Source organism: Petaurus breviceps, unplaced genomic scaffold, assembly GCF_028583685.1.
Source record: "Petaurus breviceps papuanus isolate PSGF00001 unplaced genomic scaffold, PetGlider_PUasm1.0 90897, whole genome shotgun sequence".
NCBI lineage: Eukaryota > Metazoa > Chordata > Mammalia > Diprotodontia > Petauridae > Petaurus > Petaurus breviceps.
In genome coordinates, this window is record NW_027187374.1 from 1626133 (window position 1) to 1646354 (window position 20222).

The 20222-nt window shown below is 37.0% G+C and overlaps 1 protein-coding gene across 1 annotated transcript in view; it reads left to right on the forward strand.

Annotated features, from left to right (window-relative positions):
* AGPAT3 (1-acylglycerol-3-phosphate O-acyltransferase 3) overlaps positions 1 to 19029 on the forward strand; it is a 182162-nt gene extending 163133 nt beyond the window's left edge. The window contains exons 5-10 of the mRNA XM_069074846.1: positions 3217 to 3378; positions 6421 to 6574; positions 7171 to 7273; positions 12798 to 12873; positions 15196 to 15394; positions 16211 to 19029. Coding sequence (XP_068930947.1) covers positions 3217 to 3378; positions 6421 to 6574; positions 7171 to 7273; positions 12798 to 12873; positions 15196 to 15394; positions 16211 to 16299 — 783 coding nt within the window. The 3' untranslated portion in view covers positions 16300 to 19029. The remainder of the gene's footprint in view (positions 1 to 3216; positions 3379 to 6420; positions 6575 to 7170; positions 7274 to 12797; positions 12874 to 15195; positions 15395 to 16210) is intronic.
* Positions 19030 to 20222: the final 1193 nt, after the last annotated feature.

The following is a 20222-nucleotide window of genomic DNA, read 5'->3' on the forward strand; positions in this document are numbered from 1 at the left end:
TATGTTATTGTTTTGCATTAGCCACACATGTACAGCCTATACTGAACTGCTTATCTTCCCAGTAAGGGTGGGTGACAAGGAAGGAAGGGAATGAATCTGGAATAGAAAGTTTTAAAATCAAATATTCAAATATATATATATATATATATATAAATATATATATTATTATTATTAATACCTTCTTACATGTAATTGGGAAATAAGATATACAGGCATTGAGGCATAGAGATCCACTGGAAAAGTCAAAAGGAGTATGGGAGAAAATATGGGAGAGAGCAGATTGGAGGAGGGGATATCCTATGGGACTGCTATTTTGGGGTGGTGGGAAGGGGAAAAATGGGGAGAAAATTTGTAACTCAAAATCTGGCTGATGATGTAAATCAGAAGTTAATAAAGCATTAAAAAAAAACATTCTCCCAAGTTTTATCCAAAGGTAGTTTAGTACACAAATAAAAAAATTCAATTCAATTTAACAAGTATTTATTAAAAGCCTATTATACACAAAGCACTATGCTAATCCTTGGGGAAACATACCAAAAAAAAAAAAAAAAGAAGAAGAAAACACTTTCTGCCTTTAAGGTTCTGGCAAAGTTTATTGGAATCTATCACCAGCTACTACCCTAGTCCAGTCCCAGTTCACTTCTCACTATAGCAATACCCTTCCAATTGGTTTTCCTTCTTCAGGTCTCTTACCACTCCAATCTTTTATCTACCAGTGATTTATTTGACATGTAGGTTTGAACATGTCACTCTCCTACTCAATACTGTCATGGCTTCCTGTTACCTCCAAGATCAAATATAAAGTCCTGTTTGTCATGTAAAACTCTTCATAGCCTTACTGTCCTACCTTTTCCATTCTTCTTATACTTTACTCCACATATGCTACAATCCAGCTTCACTGTTCTCCTTACTGTTCTTTTAGATGGCAGTTCATCTCCCATTTCCAAGCCTCTTCACTGACTATCCTCCATAACTGAAATACTTTCCTTCCTTACTCTGATCTCTTAGTTCCCTGGCTTCCTTTCAAAATCAGCTCAAAGCCCATTTCTTTAGGAGGCCTTTCTTGGTTCCTCCAGCTACTAGTTCCTTCCTTTCTGAAATTACCTTCTGTCTACTCTATATATATCTTGTATTTGTTGTTCAATCATGTATAACTCTTTGTGACCCAATTTATGGTTTTTTTTCTTTTTTTTTAAGCAATTGGGGTTAAGTAACTTGCTCAAGGTTACACGGCCAGTTATTTCTGGGTGTGGTGCTGAGTGTCTGAGCCCGGGATTCGATCTCCAGGTCGTCCCAACACTGGAACCGGTGCTCTTACTCGCTGAGCCACCTGGCTGCCCCTGAGCAATTGGGGTTAAGTAACTTGCTCGAGGTTACACGGCCAGGATTTATGGTTTTCTTAACAGATATTGACATGGTTTGCCATTTTCTTCTCCAGCTCATTTAACAGATGGGGAAACTGAGGCAAGCAGGGTTAAATGACTTTCCCAGGGTCACATAGCTAGTAAGTGTCTGAGGCCAGATTTGAGTAGTTTTTCTGACTTCAGAGCCAACACTCTATCCATTGTGTCACCTGGCTGTCTGGGTATTATATCTTCTATATATACCTAGTCATTTGCATGTTGTGTTCCACATTAGAATGTGAGCCTCTTGAGGGGAGTGACCATTTTTGTCCTTTGTATCCTCAGAACTTAGTACAGTGCCTAGGACATAGTAAGTGCTTAATAAAGACCTTTTTTTGACAAAATGTCTGAATCATGTGGGTTAATTACTTTATTATTTAAATATTTAGATTATATATATATATACACACACACACACACACATTATATATGTAATATATAAATTAAATAAATTATTTAAACATGTCTATTAATTACTTTAAACAATACCTATGTGCACCAAACCTAGGTGCCTCTGTGTAGTTCACCAGGTACGTGGATGAAGCAGCATCTTGGGGCAAAGCAGTAAAGTATGGAATGAAAGACATGGGTGAAGGAATTAGCTTTGGCAAAGAGAAGAACCACTTATTTTCCAAGATGGAAGAAAAGGGAAAAAAAAAGGCTGAAGAAACATAGCATTTTTGAAGTGCAAAGGAGAAGTTGAAAGACATTACATATTACTATTAATGGTCCTGATCTCAAAGTAGAAGGTTCCCCCATCTATGGTTAGGCAGACTTTTTGAGAAGTTGGGAGGATGGATATCTGGGTAAAGGATATACTGGCAAAAGAATGTTTGTAGTCCCTTGGAGTTTATTGTAGTAGAATTTAATCTGTATCTTCTGTGTCCCTGTCCTTTTTTACACATCACAGTTGATATTTGACATAAATCTATTATTTCTAAGCTTGAAGTCTAATTCATAGGTCCCCAAACTCTTTATGAGAAAGAAGCCATTTTTTAATTTCTCCAAAGTTTTGAGTTCACTCTGTCAGGTTAGGGACTCTGGAACTGATGGACTTGGTTGATGATGGTGATAACTTGGAAAAGTTTGGAAGCAGACTGACTGCAAGAGAAGGAGGTAGATAGCAGTCTCTAGCCCCAACTCCCATTACTCCTTGCAATTCTGTCAACCTACACATCTCCCATTTCCATTTGCCATCATGGTGGCAGCTTATTGCCTTGCCAGCAGTTAGGTTACCATCAACCACCAAATGGTCAATCATGATATACAGGCTGATGAACCATGTTATGAATGGATTCTTAGCTTTCGAAGACATGGAATTACAAAGGAAACCAATTATATTGAAATTCAGTTATAAAAATATTTTTAAAAACAAGTTCACAGGACCCAGGTTAAGAACTCTTACTGTAAAGCAGGCCTGCACTACCTGTGACCTGTGGGCCATGTAGAGCCCTCAGGCTGCTTGCAGCATGCCAAAGGATTTTGGGTGGCCCTCAGAAAATGTAGAGGCAAACATCCTTTGTATGTAGAGGAAATCCTTTGGGGCCACAGGTTGTGCAGGTCTGCTCTGAAGGGCGTCTATTCAGACCAGTATAGTGGTGTCCTCATTTTGCAGGTGAAGAAACTGAAGCGTAAAGAAATGATTTATTGCCTGATATTGTGATCAAATCATTAGAGAAACTAGCATGGGAATAAAGGTCTTCTGATTCCAGTTCAAGTGTTCTATACTCTAGACAATCCTACCTGATCTCAACTTTGAATTTATTTATTTTGCTTTGCTCATGCATATGTTTTTCTTCTTTTCTATCTCTAGAGCTCTAAAGTCCTGGCTAAGAAAGAACTGCTTTATGTGCCCCTTATTGGCTGGACATGGTACTTTCTAGAGATTGTATTCTGCAAAAGAAAGTGGGAAGAAGACAGGGATACTGTTATTGAAGGATTAAAACGTTTGTCTGACTATCCTGAGTACATGTGGGTAAGTGTTTTCAGAGTTCACGGTTCCATGTCAACTAGCTGCTAGATGAGGGGGACACTTTTTTTTTTTCCAATTTATTTCTTTTTTTTAAGCAATCGGGGTTAAGTAACTTGTTCAAGGTTACACGGCCAGTTATTTCTGGGTGTGGTGCTAAGTATCTGAGCCCAGATTATTTCTTTTTAGTTTTAAACATTCACTTCCATAAGTTTTAAAATTTCTCCCCCTCCTTCTCCAAGATGACACGCAGTCTGATATGGGCTCTACATATACGTTCGCATTAAACACACTTTCACATTAGTCATATTGCATAGAAGAATTATAACCAAGTGGAGAAACCATGAGAAAGAAAACAAAATAAACCAAAAAAGAAATAGTCTACTTCTTTCTGCATTCTGACTCCATAGTTCTTTCTCTGGATATGGATGGAATTTTCCATCATGAGCCCTTTGGAATTGCTTTAGGTCCTTGCATTGCTGAGAAGGGCTAAGTCTATCAAAGTCAGTCATTGCACAGTGTGGCTGTTTCAGTGAGCAGTGTTTTCCTGGTTTTGCTCCCTTCACTCAGCATCAGTTCTTATATGTCTTTCCAGGATTTTCTGAAGTCTGCCTGTTCATCATTTCTTATAGCACAATAGTATTCCATTACATTCATATACTACAACTTGTTCAGCCATTCCCCAATTGATGGGCATCCTCTCAATTTCCAGTTTTTGGTCACCACAAAAAGAGCTGTTATAAAATTTTTGTACACGTGGGTCCTTTTCCCATCTTTATGATCTCTTTGGGATATAGCTCTAGAAGTAGTATTGCTGGGTAAAAGGGCATGCACATTTTTATAGCCCTTTGGGCATAGTTCCAAATTGCTTTCCAGAATGATTGTATCAGCTCACAGCTCTACCAACAATGAATTAGTATTCCAACTTTTCCACAGCTTCTCCAACATTTATCATTTTCCTGTTTTGTTAGTCAATCTGATAGGTGTGATGTGGTATGAGGGAGGCATTTTTAAATTAGAAAAGAGGGTCTAAAAAATAATTTGTGTTAAACTTTAATCTTAGCTTTTACATGTGGTAGAAGTCATATATAAATGTTACCTAAAAGCTCATTTAGGAAAGAATATAACTTCATTACATGGTCATATAAAATTGGTTGTTATTCATTATTCTGCAACAAATACAAAAACCCTATTGTAAATGAAAAGGTGAACTGTACCTTTTCAGATACATCATAAAAGGTGATCACATGTTCGTGGTAAGCAAAATTAAAGTTCATTCCAATTGTGAAAAAATAATTCATTGCCTTTAATATTCTTTAAAGGTTTTGATATAAGTTTAAAGAGCAAAAACTAAACAAGAACCTTCTAAAGACCCTGCTTAGAAAAAGGTCTTGTATAACTTTGGGTAATGCTTTCCAACTATTAGTGTATCAAATCAGCAAACTATCCTTGGCCCATGCTTTTCCTGCTTAGCTTGTGCCCTGAATTTGGTACAGAGCTAACCTTAGGGCTGCATATGGCAGGACAGAAGGAGGAAAGAACTTTCCACTTCCTTAGAAAGGAAAAGTGTTTCCTCTTGAAACTTTTTCTCTTTCCAGCCCAGTTCTGGAGGCATTAGCAGTAAGAAAATGGATAAACTAAGGTGTTTTATTTTGTGGAGTTGGGTTTTTTTTTAATCTCTTCATAAAGATAGTTGATCAGTATTACCATCCAAGTGGCCCAGCTAAGATTATTCTTCACAGATAACTTCTCTTTTTAATGACTTTATTATTAGAAAGGAAAAACAAATTTTCCTCTCTACATAAGGGTCACCCATATCACCTGTACTTCACATGTCTGATTTTTAGCATCCCTCTTGAAAAGTCTGGTGGGGATGAGATTGACTAAAAGTTGACTAACTTTCAGGGAATCATTTGTGGACATCTGTAATCTATACTCAATTTGATGTAGTAAAAATACCATGGCTAGTCAAAAAAATGAATTGGATGTCTCTTAAAGCCTTGGATTTAACTATGGCATTTCTGTCTGGTCCTGTTGCTAACCAGTGGAATGCTTTTTTATTCCACTTACAAATCTAGGGAAAAAGTTCCTTTCCAAAGACATATCTTGAAGTTTCATGTCTTGGGTCATTAATTTTGAGGTAAAAGAAACTTTTAGAAACAACATAATCCAAACTTTTCATTTTACTGTAGTAATGCAGGCGTTCATCCACTGTCTTTAAGACTATTGCAGTATCCTCCTAATTGGTCTTGGCGCTTTCCAGTCCACTCTACACTCAGCTGCCAAAATAACCTTCCAGAAGCTCAAATCAGACTCCACTACTCCCCTGCCTAAAATCTCTGGGGGCTTCCTGTTGCTTTTAGGATGAAACACAAACTCCTCAGCTGTTTTTTATGGTACTCTCCTTCACAAATTGTACCCCCCAGCCAGACTGCTGCATGTGCACAGGCCATTTCCCCATACCTTGAGTGTTCCCTCTCCTCATCTCTGTCTCTCAGAAATTTTTACTTTCTTTAGGGCAAAACTCAGGTGATACATACTTCCCAAAACCTTTCCTGATCTTCCCCATCCCAAGTTAGTGCTCACTCCCTCACTTTACCTTATGTGTTGCTTACTTGTGTTAATGTTCTATCCTCTCCTCCCTACCCCAAAGAGAATGTAAGCTCCTTGAGGGTAGGGACTGCTTTGTTTTTCATTTTATATCCTTAGTATCAGATTCAGCACCTTGTATATGATAGGTACTCAGTGATTATCATTGAATTGAATTGAGTTGAAATAGAAGAAATTATTGGATAGAAGTATTTAAAGCATATCTATAAGACCAATAATACATGATCCCCAGCACTACAATGATCAAAGGATAAGAACAGTTTTTGAAAGAAGAAAAATAAAATAATAATTTTCTAATAATTTTAGATACATTTCTAAGTTTTTTAATAATTCAGATGTTTCTAATAAGTTTTAAAAATAAAATTAGGAAGACTGTGTAAGAAAAGTTATTTTTTGAGATGTATTTACTGGATTTCATTTTTGTACTCTCTGTCCTAGTTTCTCTTGTATTGTGAAGGAACTCGATTTACAGAGACAAAGCATCGAATTAGTATGGAAGTGGCTGAATCTAAGGGATTACCCAAACTCAAATACCATTTGTTGCCCAGAACCAAAGGCTTCACTACTGCAGTCCAGTGTCTCAGGGGAACAGGTAAGGACAAATTCCTGTTGGCTGATTTCATCAGGTTACACAGGGTTTTCAGTCTTGCCCTTCCTAGATGATCACTAAGCACCAGTGCCATTTCTTTGACAGTCTTTGGCCTTGGGGTTAGGTATGGTAACTACATTAATAGAGGGAGCTCCCAGTCAGGAGCTTCCTCTACCAAAGCAGGTCTGCACCTTCTCTGCAGCTTAGGTCTTAGAATGACCTGCCAGGAATCGCAAGACGTCAGATGACATGCCAGGAGTGCCAAGTGGTCAGGTGCCCTGCCCAGCATCTCACAGCCAGTGTGGCAGAGGCAGGAGAGGCACCCAGGTCTTCCCAACTCTGGTGCTTGTTCTCTATTCACTTTGCCATGCTTCCTGTCGGGCATCAGAGTTAACATGAGATAATTTGTGTGAAAAAAGTCTTAATCATAATTAAAAAGAAAAAAAAACCCATGATGAATGGGTGTGAATTAAATGTTTGGATTTGTTTGTTTTACTTTTGACTTTTTCTATAGTGTTATTTAAGGTTTGTTTAAGGGCAAAAGCCAATATGCTAGCTGTCCTGCAGCAAATTTACTCAATCCTTCTTTCCAACTACAGTTGCAGCAGTCTATGATGTAACACTCAATTTCAGAGGAAACAAGAATCCATCATTACTAGGGATCCTTTATGGAAAGAAGTATGAAGCAGATATGTGCGTGAGGTGAGCAAGATATGGGCGTGAGTGTCTGCAGCTTTGCAGGCTGATCAGGAGGTCTTTATTCTTCCCTCTCACTACATTGTCCGTCCATTCCCTCCTCCATTGCTCTTAAGAGTTTCTGCTCCTTTATCCAAGCTGTCAAGATTTATACCAGCTTCAAGACTTTATTAGTGGCTGAATGCAGATGAAAAGTAGGGGCTGAAGAAGAGTCACTCAGAAAAATGTTGATGTGTACAACATCTCTCCAGCACTCTATTTATCACACTGGAAAGCTGGTGTGTGTGTCTACTCCATTTCAAAGGAGAGTTAGCCTGTCTCCATGTCATATCTTGTACTTTCTGCTGCCCAAATGCCCCTAATTTTCAAATTCTCCCTATATATGTGTCTGCCATTTGATATTCTAATCCCTCTCACATAATTAAACCAACCCTCTTTCCTGGGATCTTTGTAGGTCCTTAATTTTCTACCTTACTTCAGTTTACTTCCTCTCCTGCCTCAAATCAAGCAATCCCTTATAACATTTACTTCATGTATTCACACACTGTGAAGGCAGAAACATAAGACAAAGGCTACACTACAGAAAGAAAAATTCTGTCCTTAAAAATTCTCTAATGACTAAGACACACTTGATTTTATTTTGGTTGTACATAATATGATGGTGATGATGACTTAGCCTATTTAATTAAATTGCCCTGTACCACCAGGACTCTCCTCATATTTCAGTTTGGGACCTTGATCCCTTTTCCCCTTAATATTCCCAAAATTAGTCTCTGTACCAGGTTACCACATGTGGAGTACATCACCCATAAAAGACTTGAATCTACAGTATAATCCTTCAGTTTATACCAAACAGAATAGCCTTTATAATGCTATACGATTTCCTGGAAACTCTTAATTAAACATTATACAACAGCCTGATAGTGATGCTCTACCTTAGAATTTAATTTCCTTAAATAATTCTAGATAGCTGCTAAATAGACCACAGAGTGTGAAATTCAGCACCAGTGACTTGTCCATCCCTTTTCTTACCACATTTTTAAGGAAAAGGAGAGGTTCTCAACCTTAGATGTGGATTTTTTGTTCAGTCATAAGAATTTCCATGTTGCCAGTATTTCCTTCTATCTCTCTTGCTAACTCAAATAGTCAAGACTTCAGAGTAAGGTGTCCATATTTGAAAGGTCCTTTTGGCCTTTATCTGAAATTCACTAAAATCCTCACTGACCGTTAAACATTTTAGTTTCCTTTAACTCAGAATCACGGGTTATGCAAATACCAAAATAACCTTATCTAAAAAATGGATTATCTTGATTTCTCATTACTTGTTGCTAATCTAAACCTCTATAGGCTTATGAATTTTTTTTTACCTGAGAGATACTGATATATCTTTTTGCCTATAGAATAGCCACCATCTCCAGCAAAATGCTGTTTAATTCAACTTCCTATTATTAATTCAAGTTTTGCCCACTAGATGTGCCAAATGTCTAAAGAATGCTTGAATACTTCTACAAAATAGAACGTATTCACTGTGATTGCTAATGCTGAATATTTAGTGTTTCATTTATGGATAATGTAATGTGTACCTAAATATGAAATTTAAATCTATGCTTACCTGTGGCAGTTAGAATGGAATACCAGATTATTATCATACCAACTACTGGTCAAGTGCTTTTGCTTTTCACTTGGCCACACAGACCCTACTTGCCACAGAATTCATTTTAGACATTAGGGGGTAGTACTGATAAAATCTGCATTCTTCTAGACAAAGCTACAGTTTAGAAGTCTATAGGAATGACCCTGTGTAAATAAAAGAATAAATTATGGGTTGCTTTTTTTTTTAACCTCCCCTGGAGTTTGTGATGGATTTTCCCACAGGAATTACATTAATAAAATTCCTACCTTATTCTGAAACTCCAGTTCAAAGGATGTGGAGTCATTACCAGCTATTAAGTGTTAAAAGTATTTATTTTGGTCTTTGGCTGTTCAAGTTGGCTTTTGTAGAAATTACCTGGTCAATGTCAGACATTACTACTATTTGTGCTTTGATTATAATAGGCAAAGACAAAATTTGAGCTAAAGCATGGATAGTTTATTTTGTCCTTTGATTCATTAATGTGCTTATTTTGAAAACGTTTTATTAGAAATTCTTAGGTTTTTCAGGTTTTCATTGTGTTTGAGAAAAGGAAACTCCAAGGTCACAAAACCATTATCTTCTCTTACACAGTCCATTTCTAGTTATTTATGGTATATATGACAAAGAAAACTGACACACAGTAATGATCCAATACCTTCAAACAGCCACCGCGGGTCCTTCTCGTCCAGCGTGAGCAGCTCCCACACCGCCTAAATGATCATTTATTCATGATCATTTCAGCCACTAGTTTCACTTTCCCAACACCAAATCTCCAGCACTCAGTACCTGACACTAGTAAGTGCTTAATACATGATTGTTGAGTTTAGGCTTTATTTTTTTTTTTCAAGTAGCAGAGCATTTAATTGGAACACACTATAACAGTAAATAATAAGAGGAAGTTAAGTTCTAGAATCATTTTCTGCCATGAATCCCCACATCTAGAGGAAGACGTGCAATTTTCTATGGACTCTTACATGAGTCAGGAGGAAGCAGTTCCAGCACAAAGGCCCAACCACCTCTGTTTGCTACTTTTCTGCTGAGCTGCCATCTGCTGGAGCTGTTTAGTTTCATTAAAGCTGTTGAAAAGTGTCAGCAATCACAACTTCACAGAACTTACCTGAAAACTAGGTTTATTACAGGAGAAATGAACATGCATATGGAACCCAAAGGGTTCACAAACCATGCAGAATTTTTCATTTTTATAACAGTAGGACTAAGGAAGGCAGAGGTATTAGAAATCTCCACCTGAGGGGATGTGCCATGGGAGGGGAAAGGTTCTGTAAAGGTGGGAGAAGGACAAAACCCTTCCTGAAGGGGAGGAATAAGGCAATGGCAAAATCCTCATTCTTTTCCCTTGGGAACTGTTAGACTGTGAAGATAGGATGGTCTGCTCCTCTACAAGGGTCTCAGCTGCACAAGCAGTTTCCCAGTTTAGTGCAGACTGACTGGTGCCTGTTTTGACTCCCAGGGACACACAGGGAGTCTAGTTTGGGATGCAAACATCAAATTATGTCAGCTGGGGGAACTTTGTCTTTGATGCTTTCAGGACCTTCTGCATGCTCTGGGATCACTGTTCCTGGAAAATAAGGCAACTCCAAAAGACAAGTTGTTTTGGTCTTCAGGGGACCCCTGAACAGTCCTTGACAAAAGTAAAATGTCCTCTTTTGGTCATAGGTAGAATGAACCTTAGATGTCAACAATTTCTCTTTTCCATGTACATTGCAGTCCAGATAAACTGTCTTTTTGCTGTTCCTCGTGGCATTTTATCTCCTATCTTGGTGTCTTTGCACTGACTCTCCCCAAAATCTTATAAAATGCATTGCCTTCTCACCTCCATATCTCAGAATCCCTAGGGTTCTTCAGTGCCTAATATATGAGTCCCACTTTCTACATGATGCATTTCTTAATGCCCCCCAGCTGCTAGTGTCTAGCCCTCAAAATCATCTTTTATCTATACTTTTTTTTGTATATGGATATTATGTATCTCCCCTAGCTAGATTTTAAGTTCCTTTGAGGGACTGTTCTGTTTTTTGTCTTTGTATCCCTTTGTATGTATTTCGTCTTTATATATTTAGCATGGTTCCTGGTACATGGCAGGTGCATAATAATTTCTTATTGATTAAGTGATTGATCTAGCCTAAATCCTTCATTTTACAGATGAGGGAACCAAGGGCCAAAGAAGGCAAGTTACCTGCCCAGAGCCACACAGTAGTAATAAGTAGCAAAGCCAGGATTTGATCTAGGTCTTCTAATTTGAAACCCATTTCTCTTTTCAAAAAATTAGTTTGGAAACTTTAGCTGGATTTGAAGTTGGGGACCTTAGTTCAGATTCCAGCTCTGTTACTGTAACCTCTGTGACCTTGGTAAAGTTGCTTCACCTGGCCCTTAGTTTTATCATGTGTAAAATGAAAGAGCTGAACTAGATGACATAAATTCCACTCCATCACCTAAGTGAATGATACTATGAGTTATGATCGCATAAAGGTATCCTGGGATCAAACCTGGCTGGGAGGTGCCTCTCATAAGATCTTGGCTCATGTTTCCACGTAGGAAAAACCAAGTAACTCTTTAATTTTGCTCTCCTTAATGGGGCGAGAAACCCCTCCAAGCCTTTAGGCTAATTTATCAGAAATAGAAAAGGTCTTATTTTTGTTACAAAAAGATAGAAAGAAATGGTGAGGAACCCACAGAAACTCTGAAGAAAATATACCCACTTGTTGCCAGGACAATGGAAAACATTTCTTCCCCATCCCCTATCATCAGTCAACAGTCAAGAAAACTCTTCAGTTTCCTCTGATTTCATTGTCTTTTTACTGTTATCAGCTCTATCAGGGAGTGGGTATACACAAGATGGAAATCCGAAAAGAAGGAATGGAATAATAACTGCCATTCATATTGAACTTGTGAGGCTCACAAAGCACTTTAAGAATAACAGCCAAGGGTCTTCCAGGTGCCTGTACACTGCTTCTGTTTTAAACTGGTACTTTGGGTTATCTCTTATGGGCCAAATTTCTCAGTTACTTTTCCATTTTCATATGGAACATGGTGAAGGAACATCTTTCTCGATGATAGATCTGGAGATCTGGCCAAGAAAAATGTCCAGAATGTCCCCAGATCCTCAGATTCCATCATGATCCAGGTCTTGTGAACATTATAAAGTAAGCCTGGCCTCTCAGCTTGATAATTAACCCAGAGGCAACCCATATTCACCTCTTTCTTAGGGTTAATTGAAAAACGAATGCTTGAATTTTCCATTTTTTTGGAGGCTGGTGACTGTTAAATTTGTTTAGCTACACCTCAGAACTTGTTAGACTTCAAAATTTTTGTGAATTAGTTTGTTGTTGTTGTTCAGACATTTCAGTCATGTCTAACTCTTTGTGACCCTGTTTGGGGTTTTCTTAGCAAAGATACTGGAGTGATTTGCCATTTCATTCTCCAACTCATTTTACAGATGAGGAAATTGAGGCAAATAGGGTTAAAGTGACTTGTGCAGGATTACACAGCTAGTAAATATCTGAGGCCAGATTTGAACTCACATCCTCCTGACTCCAAGCTCAGCACTCTCTCCACCGCATCACCTAGCTTCTTCCAATCAGCCGATTACTCTTGATCTTTAAGTAAACAGACCAGTTCCTACTTATGCTACTAAAAAAAATATCCTTTACAGTCGAACTGTAAATAGGACTTAATGAATTTAATACTAATTATTTCCTCTTACCAGATGCCTTTAGACAGTGACATCTACATCCATGTATACATACCTACACATATATTTAAATCCCTGTTTGACTTCCATACTTTTAAAAATACTTTTTGTTCTATATAGTATACACATACATTTTGAGGAATTGTAGGTGGGGAAGATTCATTTTGTTTTTAACCTTTCTAACAAACCAGGAGATTTCCTCTGGAAGATATCCCACAGGATGAAAAGGAAGCAGCAAAATGGCTTCATAAACTTTATCAGGAGAAGGTAAAGAATTTTTTTTTTCCTAGAGTAAAAATCTTTAAAAGAGAATATCCAGGGCAAGGGTGGGAAACCTGTGGCCTTAAGGCCACATGTGGCTTTCTAAGTCCTTAAGTGCAGCCTTTTGACTGAATCTAAATTTTAGTTCTTTAAAGTTCATATTCAGTCAGAAGGCCACACTTAAGGGTTTAGAAGGCCACATGTGAATTTAAGATCACAGGTTCCCCACCCCTGGTCTAGAGAGAGATTAATTTTAAAAGGTAAATAATCAAAATGTTGTTCTTTCTTGGCAAAGTGCAGTTTTTTTTTCTGCAGTAGGAATGTAGGAATACTGTTTCATAATCAAATAGCTCCTTCTGATTTATCATGGATGCAGTTCTAGACTCCAAACTTGGATTCAAGTCTTCAACCCTGCTTTATTATGGCATCAAGATTAGCTCTTCTGAAGTAACTGGTGTCATTTGGGGGAATTTGGAAAGCCCTTTTTAATTTTAAAAACTAAAAGAATAATTCATTTCTCTCTATTCTTCCCTTTCCCCTGTTAGAACTTCATCCTTTTAACTTGAGAGTCTGAAACTACAGTACTGCAAAAGTAGTGATAGTTTGAAAGGTCTTTGCATTCATTCATGTGGATACACCCTCCATGTTACAAACCATTTCCCCTTTTTTATCCTGTATGGCTCTTATCCACATCTTCCTATAAATTCTATTCTAAATAGTTTGTAGATAGCATTGGAGCACATGGGCTGATCTTTTTATTCCTTACTCTCATTTTAAAGCAGCCCAATTTATAATCCAGTCTCCGTAAAAGGGCTTCTCCAATGCCTCACTGAGGTGACCCTAGATTCTCAACAAATATGCCTACAGAGGATGTAGCAGGTTTTACTATACTGGAAAAGCTTCTGATAAGCTTTGGTGACAGGTTTTAAGACTTCAAACCCTATTTAGATGTATATATCTTTGAGAGAATTACGGCAAAATCAGTCATAGATCACAAACTAAAACTCTTCAAGTTGGAAAAGTCATTGGAGTCATTTAATCTCTCTCCCTATTATACAAATGAAGAAATTGATGCCAAGAGATGGGTAAATACTTTGCCTAAGGTCATACAGGTAGTTATTTTCAGAGATGGAACTAGACCCGATATCCTTTTAACTTATAATTCAGTGCTCATTTTTCCATATTATGAATGAAGAATCTGAGATCAGATTTAGTTATCCATTTAGTTAATGGAGAAAAGGAAGAGAGTGTATGGGCACTGTGGGATGGTAATGGGCCTTAGGGTGCTTTGAAGAGGGTGAAATGGATGCCAAAGATTGACCTGCATTAATATCATATATGGATGAGTCACTTTTTATTTATTCTAAGAAAGAGGGCTTAAAATATTCCGGAATAAGTTAGGCATTTGAGAGTCAGAGCAGGACTGCACTGAAAATCCCAGAGGTGAGGTTTTTAAAGACCAAAGTTCAAATTTCACCTTAGATCCTTATTCTCTGTGATCCTGAGCAAGCACTTTACCGCTGTATGCCTCAGTTTCCTTATCAGTAAAATTAGGGATAATAATAGCACCTATCAGGGTTATGGTGGGGATCAAATGATATAATATTTATAAAGCAATTTACAAGCCTTAAAGCATTTGATAAATGCTGGTGGCTGTTATTACTGTGACTATTAATAAAATAATGTTTAAAACATTGTGGGAGTAGGAGGGAAGAGTAGAAAAGGAGGCTGACTGCCTTTACCCAAGGCAGGGAGAAATGAAGATATGTCGTTGAAAGTGGTTTATATTTGGGGGGGGGGGTTGGAGGAGACTTTTTCATATGATTTTTATTCATGATTGAATAGTCATTCCATTGTGAATATTAAACCATAAAAATATTTGTAGTCACAATATAATTTCCACAGAAGAAATATTCACAGTGAGCATTTTTCACTCTCACTACTTGTGACATGTTGAATATTAGTGATTCCAGGATGCCACCTTTTATATACTTCTCAAATTTTTTAGCATTAAAAAAAATTCACATACCCAATGTATGACAAAATATGTAAATATTTATAATAGTGAAATAATTATAAAAACAGCCTCTGTTGTTTACATTTATATTTCTTCTCTTAATGTTTAGGTGATTTTATCATTTTATCTTCCAGTCATATTGGAGCAAACTAGTGTTTGGGGATTTGTGTTATAGGGGTTTTTTAAATGCTAATTTTATTAAGATCAGAGCTTCACTTAGAATGAGTCATTTTTCTTTGCCAACTTTTTGCTGTGCTGTCATATGTAGAGCATGAGTTTTAACAGATCCCTATTTATTTCTTAACTTGCAGGATGCTTTACAAGAGATATACAAACAGAAAGGTGTGTTTCCAGGGGAGCAGATTAAGCCCACCAGAAGACCATGGACTCTCTTGAATTTCCTCGGATGGGCAACTATCCTTCTATCTCCTCTCTTCAGTTTTGCATTTGGTGTTTTTGCAAGTGGATCACCCCTTCTGATACTTACATTCTTAGGATTTGTTGGAGCAGGTAAAAAAAAAAAATAAAAAGGAAAAGATGGGTCAAATGTGAAGATAATTAATTGGAAGTGACTTCACCTTGCCATTCAAAGCTTGTCATAATCTGTTATTGGAGGGGGAAATTCCATGATAGTGACTGAAGCTTTTGTTATGAAGACATTTAAAAAGTGAAGGATGAGATGTGTGTGTGTCTCTGTGTGTATGTATTTAAATAGAAATACTTTGAAAAATTAAAGAAGTTTGTAAGTTTCTTGTGGACTTACATTTTTCTATTTTAAAAGTTTCATTAAATAAACCACTATTCAAACCTATTTACTTAATAGAGTTGGAGTAATAGTCTAGAAATCAAGCAGCCCCATACTGAATTTTCCCTTATTTGTTCAATTGATGAAAGATATGCATCCCTGGGATAATCAGTCTTAATGCCTCTCCTATATCATAAACCAGCCTGGTACATAAAATAACTTGTTCAGTTTCTCAGTGGCTCTCTCAGATCTTTTTCCACTTTTATCCAGTTCACTCTCAGCTATAAAGAGGAGCAGGCAGCTAGTGAAGGAAATATATGGGGACATCTTACTCAACTTGGTCAGAAAACTATTTACTGATATGTCTGACAGTTCTATCGGGCCATATGTTTCAGGGTCACGATCCTTTTGCTCTCTCCATTCTGTTAACAGGTATCAAATTAAATTACTGGCCTAAGTCCAGGGATGACTTTGTGGTCACTCATGAACGAGTTTGTTGCCTTGTCAATAAATGTCCATGAGTGTTTGACAATATGGGGCAAAGTAATCTGATTTATTTTCTTTTTTCTTTTTTTTTTTAGCATCCTTTGGAGTCCGTAGACTGATAGGAGTAACTGAAATAGAGAAAGGTTCTAGTTATGGAAACCAAGAATTCAAGAAAAAGGAATAATTAATCACTACAGATCGAACATGTGTAACCAGATGGTGTGGTATCAAATTAACTTAATTAAAAACAAAACAACAGAAAAAAAAACACTTAGAAACTATCTTTTTTCTTATTAACTGGTGACTAATATTAATAAATAAAACTTGAGCCAAGAGTACAGAAATTGGAAAGATTGACAGAAGAAGAACATCAACTTTCTACCTGTGTTCACAGTGTAAGGATCTCAGTGTAATTCAAACTTTGGAAGAAAATTTGGGCTTAAAAAACTGGTAATATTTTGCTTTGTTGATGGGAAAGGGTGACATTGGGGCGATTTGAATTCTCCAATGACCAATCTCATAAATATGTGTTTTTTTAAGAAGCCTGTGCTTATAGAAGAAAGTTTGTTGGATGCTTTCTCTTAAAACTAATGTAATTCTTCAAAGAAAAAGAAAAGAAAGAGGGGGGGGGGGGCGGTAGCATTCCAGCAAGTTTTTCTGCTCTTTCTTCCTCCTTTGATCCTCAACAAGTTTTTCCCCTGAGGAAAAAAGAAAGTACTTCTTTAAATGAATCAACAGTTTTTTGAATAAAGGGTCGTGGGAACGGAGAGTACCTGGCCCCTTCTGCTCTGGTGTTCTGGCTGTACTTGGTAGCTTCTGTACTAGGAAAGCACCTGTGAAGAAATATCTCTCCTAGTGATAAGCACATATCGATGGATTGAAACTGAGTAGAATCTTTTTTTCTTTCCACTTGTCTTAGTTTAATGCCTTTATTTTCTAGAGCTAATGTTTGCCCCATTTTCTAAATGCAGAAATGCATTTTCTAAATACTTATGCCATAGATAATGGTGTTTCTGAAGCAAGGTAACCCTGGGTACTATATCTATAAAAAGAGAATTATTTACTCAGTAGTTTTGCAGCCCTTTTTCTCATTTCTCAGTTTGTTACTACTAGAATCCCATTTTTCTCTACCATTGTAGCCAGGAGTAGCAGCTACATTGCATGGATTTCCTTCATCAATCAGCAAGCATCATAAAGCACCTTATTTACTTTTCCTGTCTGTTGTGAAGTCTAAGGAATAGCACATCTACAGAGATTTTCCATTATGTGCAACAGAGGCATTCTTTGTTCCTTCTATAAAATCTATAGGATGCCCTTTCAGTAGTTAAATCACCAATGAGCCTCTTTCTGTCATAGGTAGATGGAGATACTGAAGACTGTTTTCTTTTTCCCCAAGTTTTTACTTTTAACATATAAAACAAATTAAAATGTTGATGGATTTTGATTCATTGCTGAAAGTAGAAGGCAAAGAATTCGACTTTTTAAATTTATTCTTTTCCATCATCCATGCTCCAAACAAGTATGACATGTTATGTTTCTGGAGGCAGCCCCTCATTTTATTTAGGTAGAATAGTGATTAATACACTATGAGTGAACAGATACAGATTGCTTAGTAGCATTGAAGAAATCGTGTCTAAACCCAAGTTAAACCTTTATCTCAGTTGCATAAAAATTATAATCCTTAATGTTCTAATTGGTATTGAAGGATAATAGTGAAATATTTTACTTTTTTCTGTGTAATTCCAAATCATATTATTTTTCCAAAGTATTTAATATAACTTGTGGCATTAGGTAAAAATTTTTGATCTTTAGGTCAATTGTTCCTCATTGAAGTATTTATTTTACCACCCAGCCCTAAAATATGAAGTCCCATAGGGGCGACAGGGGAGAGATTATCTCAGAATAAGTGTATCTCACTCTTCTAGCTAATCCATTCCTCTCTAGCTAAGCACTGTGTTACCAGTCCTGCCTTTATTTATCTTTTTTTTCCTCATATTTTCTAGTCACCTTTCCTGTTCCACCTTAGATATTCTTAACATTCTCTATCACCTTCTGAGGGAAAAAAAAAAGGTGTTTCTTTTGATATTTTCAAACCAGAATTCAAAATGGATTGAATTTTCTCAGAAAGCAGAAGGTAGAGAGAGAGAGAAAAACTAAAGCAAACTGGTAAAACAATTATGTATTGGTCAATGCTGTATGTTAGGAAGATGATAATAAGGTCATATATTTTCTTTATGAAGAAGATATTAAACCTATTTATATTTTCTTGGTAACTTCAGTGGAAGGAGGCAGGCATAGTAAAGGTTGCTTACCAACTACATTTTAATCTTATTCATAAGCTATGGTTTTTTTCCAACAAATATTTTGTTGAGGTGAAGGGGGAAAATTAACTCTTTTTCTTCTGTGCTCCTCTACCTTAGCCTATTTTTCCTCCCAACTAAACTGGCAATATAGTACTGTGAATAAATAGGGATATTTTTAGTTTTTTAGGTTTTCTTTTCATGATACACTGTTTCTGTGTGAATGTATTTAAGATCTTTATATTATCATTTGCTAATTCTACTCTTCTAAATAGTCATATCTGGAAAGTTTTAAAGAAAAAAGATAAGACTATAAAAAGTTCAACCATGCAGAATATATTCCATAAGGAAAAAAAAGCAACATGGTATATTTTCTATTTAATTGACATTTCTTATTTCCCAGACAAATGTTTTTTCCCTTTTCCATTAAAATACTATGTATAAATTGACATTGATTCAGTACATGAATTTAATGAAGATTAGGAGCTTGGACTGACAATTGAAACAATGGGCATAGATTTTTATATCTTAGACTATTCTTATTTAATAAAACATGGCTTGTATATTGGACTACCAAGCCCTCTAAAAGCAATAATAAACAATATCACGAACTATTTTTTTAGTCTTTACTTTTCATCCATGGGTTTTCAGGGTTTATTTTGTGTAGTTTTAAAATAAAGTTAATCATTGTTAGGGCAATGGGGCAGCTCCAGTGCCCTCCTTCTTTCCTTTTCCTGATCTCTTCATATTTCTACTCCTAACACTTCAGAGATTATTGGTGGCGTTTCTATGAAGATTTGGTCTTTACTTGTGTGTATAGAACAAAGGTTCTTAACCTAGGGTCCAAAATAATTGATTACTATATTTCAATATAATTCATTTCCTTTATGATATTTTATTTTCATCTTTTATACACAAAAACATTATTCTGAGAAGAGGTCTATGACACAAAAGGATAAGAACCCCTAGCGTATGGGAGGGCTTCTCCAGAGTTCCCCTAGTTTTGTGCTCACAGTGTCAGGTAAGAATCAGGACTTGAATCTGAAAAACGTCTGAGCTGCAGACCCAGGCATCCTCCTTGATGATCAGAGCACAAATGCACCTCTGAATGTCTGTGGCCTGTATCGTCTTCGATGGCCAGACAGGGCATCTGGCTAATGAGAGGTCAAAAGCAATTAGGGTGCTTGACTGGCATCCTCGAGCTTATTGACCAGTCCTTCTCAGCAGTGTTTGTATGTTGTTTAGCTGCTGTGATGCCAGCTCAGAGGACGCAGCCCCAGTCTGTCCTTTGTTTTTCTCTAGCTCATCTCAGAGGTTTCCTGTTGCCTTTGCTCCAGTTTTCTCTCCCCACCTGACTTTCACAAGGTCACAATACGATGTTATCGCCAGAGATTTCATCTTCACCAGCCCTTGACTTAACAGGTAAGGAAACTAAGGAAGGTGAAATACTCACCCCCAGCCACACAGCCAAGTCAGTAACACAACCAGATTCAAAGTCCTAGCCCAGTGCTTTCCTCACTATGCCATGCTGAAGTGTGTGGATGTTATTCCTTACACAGCGGTGCTGTAGCATCACTGTGTGCTAGTTTGCTTGTGCTAGTGTTTGAAGACTGTTCCATTTGGATTTGCCTCAGATGGATTTCAGGGCCTTTCCAGGTTACCTCTTTTTGTTCTTGGTACTTGACATCCACAAATGTTGGCTTAGTTCTTTGGATAATTCTTTTTATTGTTGCTGCATGTAGCAAGAACTGAAGGCAATATATGCAAATGAAGAAATTTTGTGGGACTATAGCTTAGTTGTTACAGA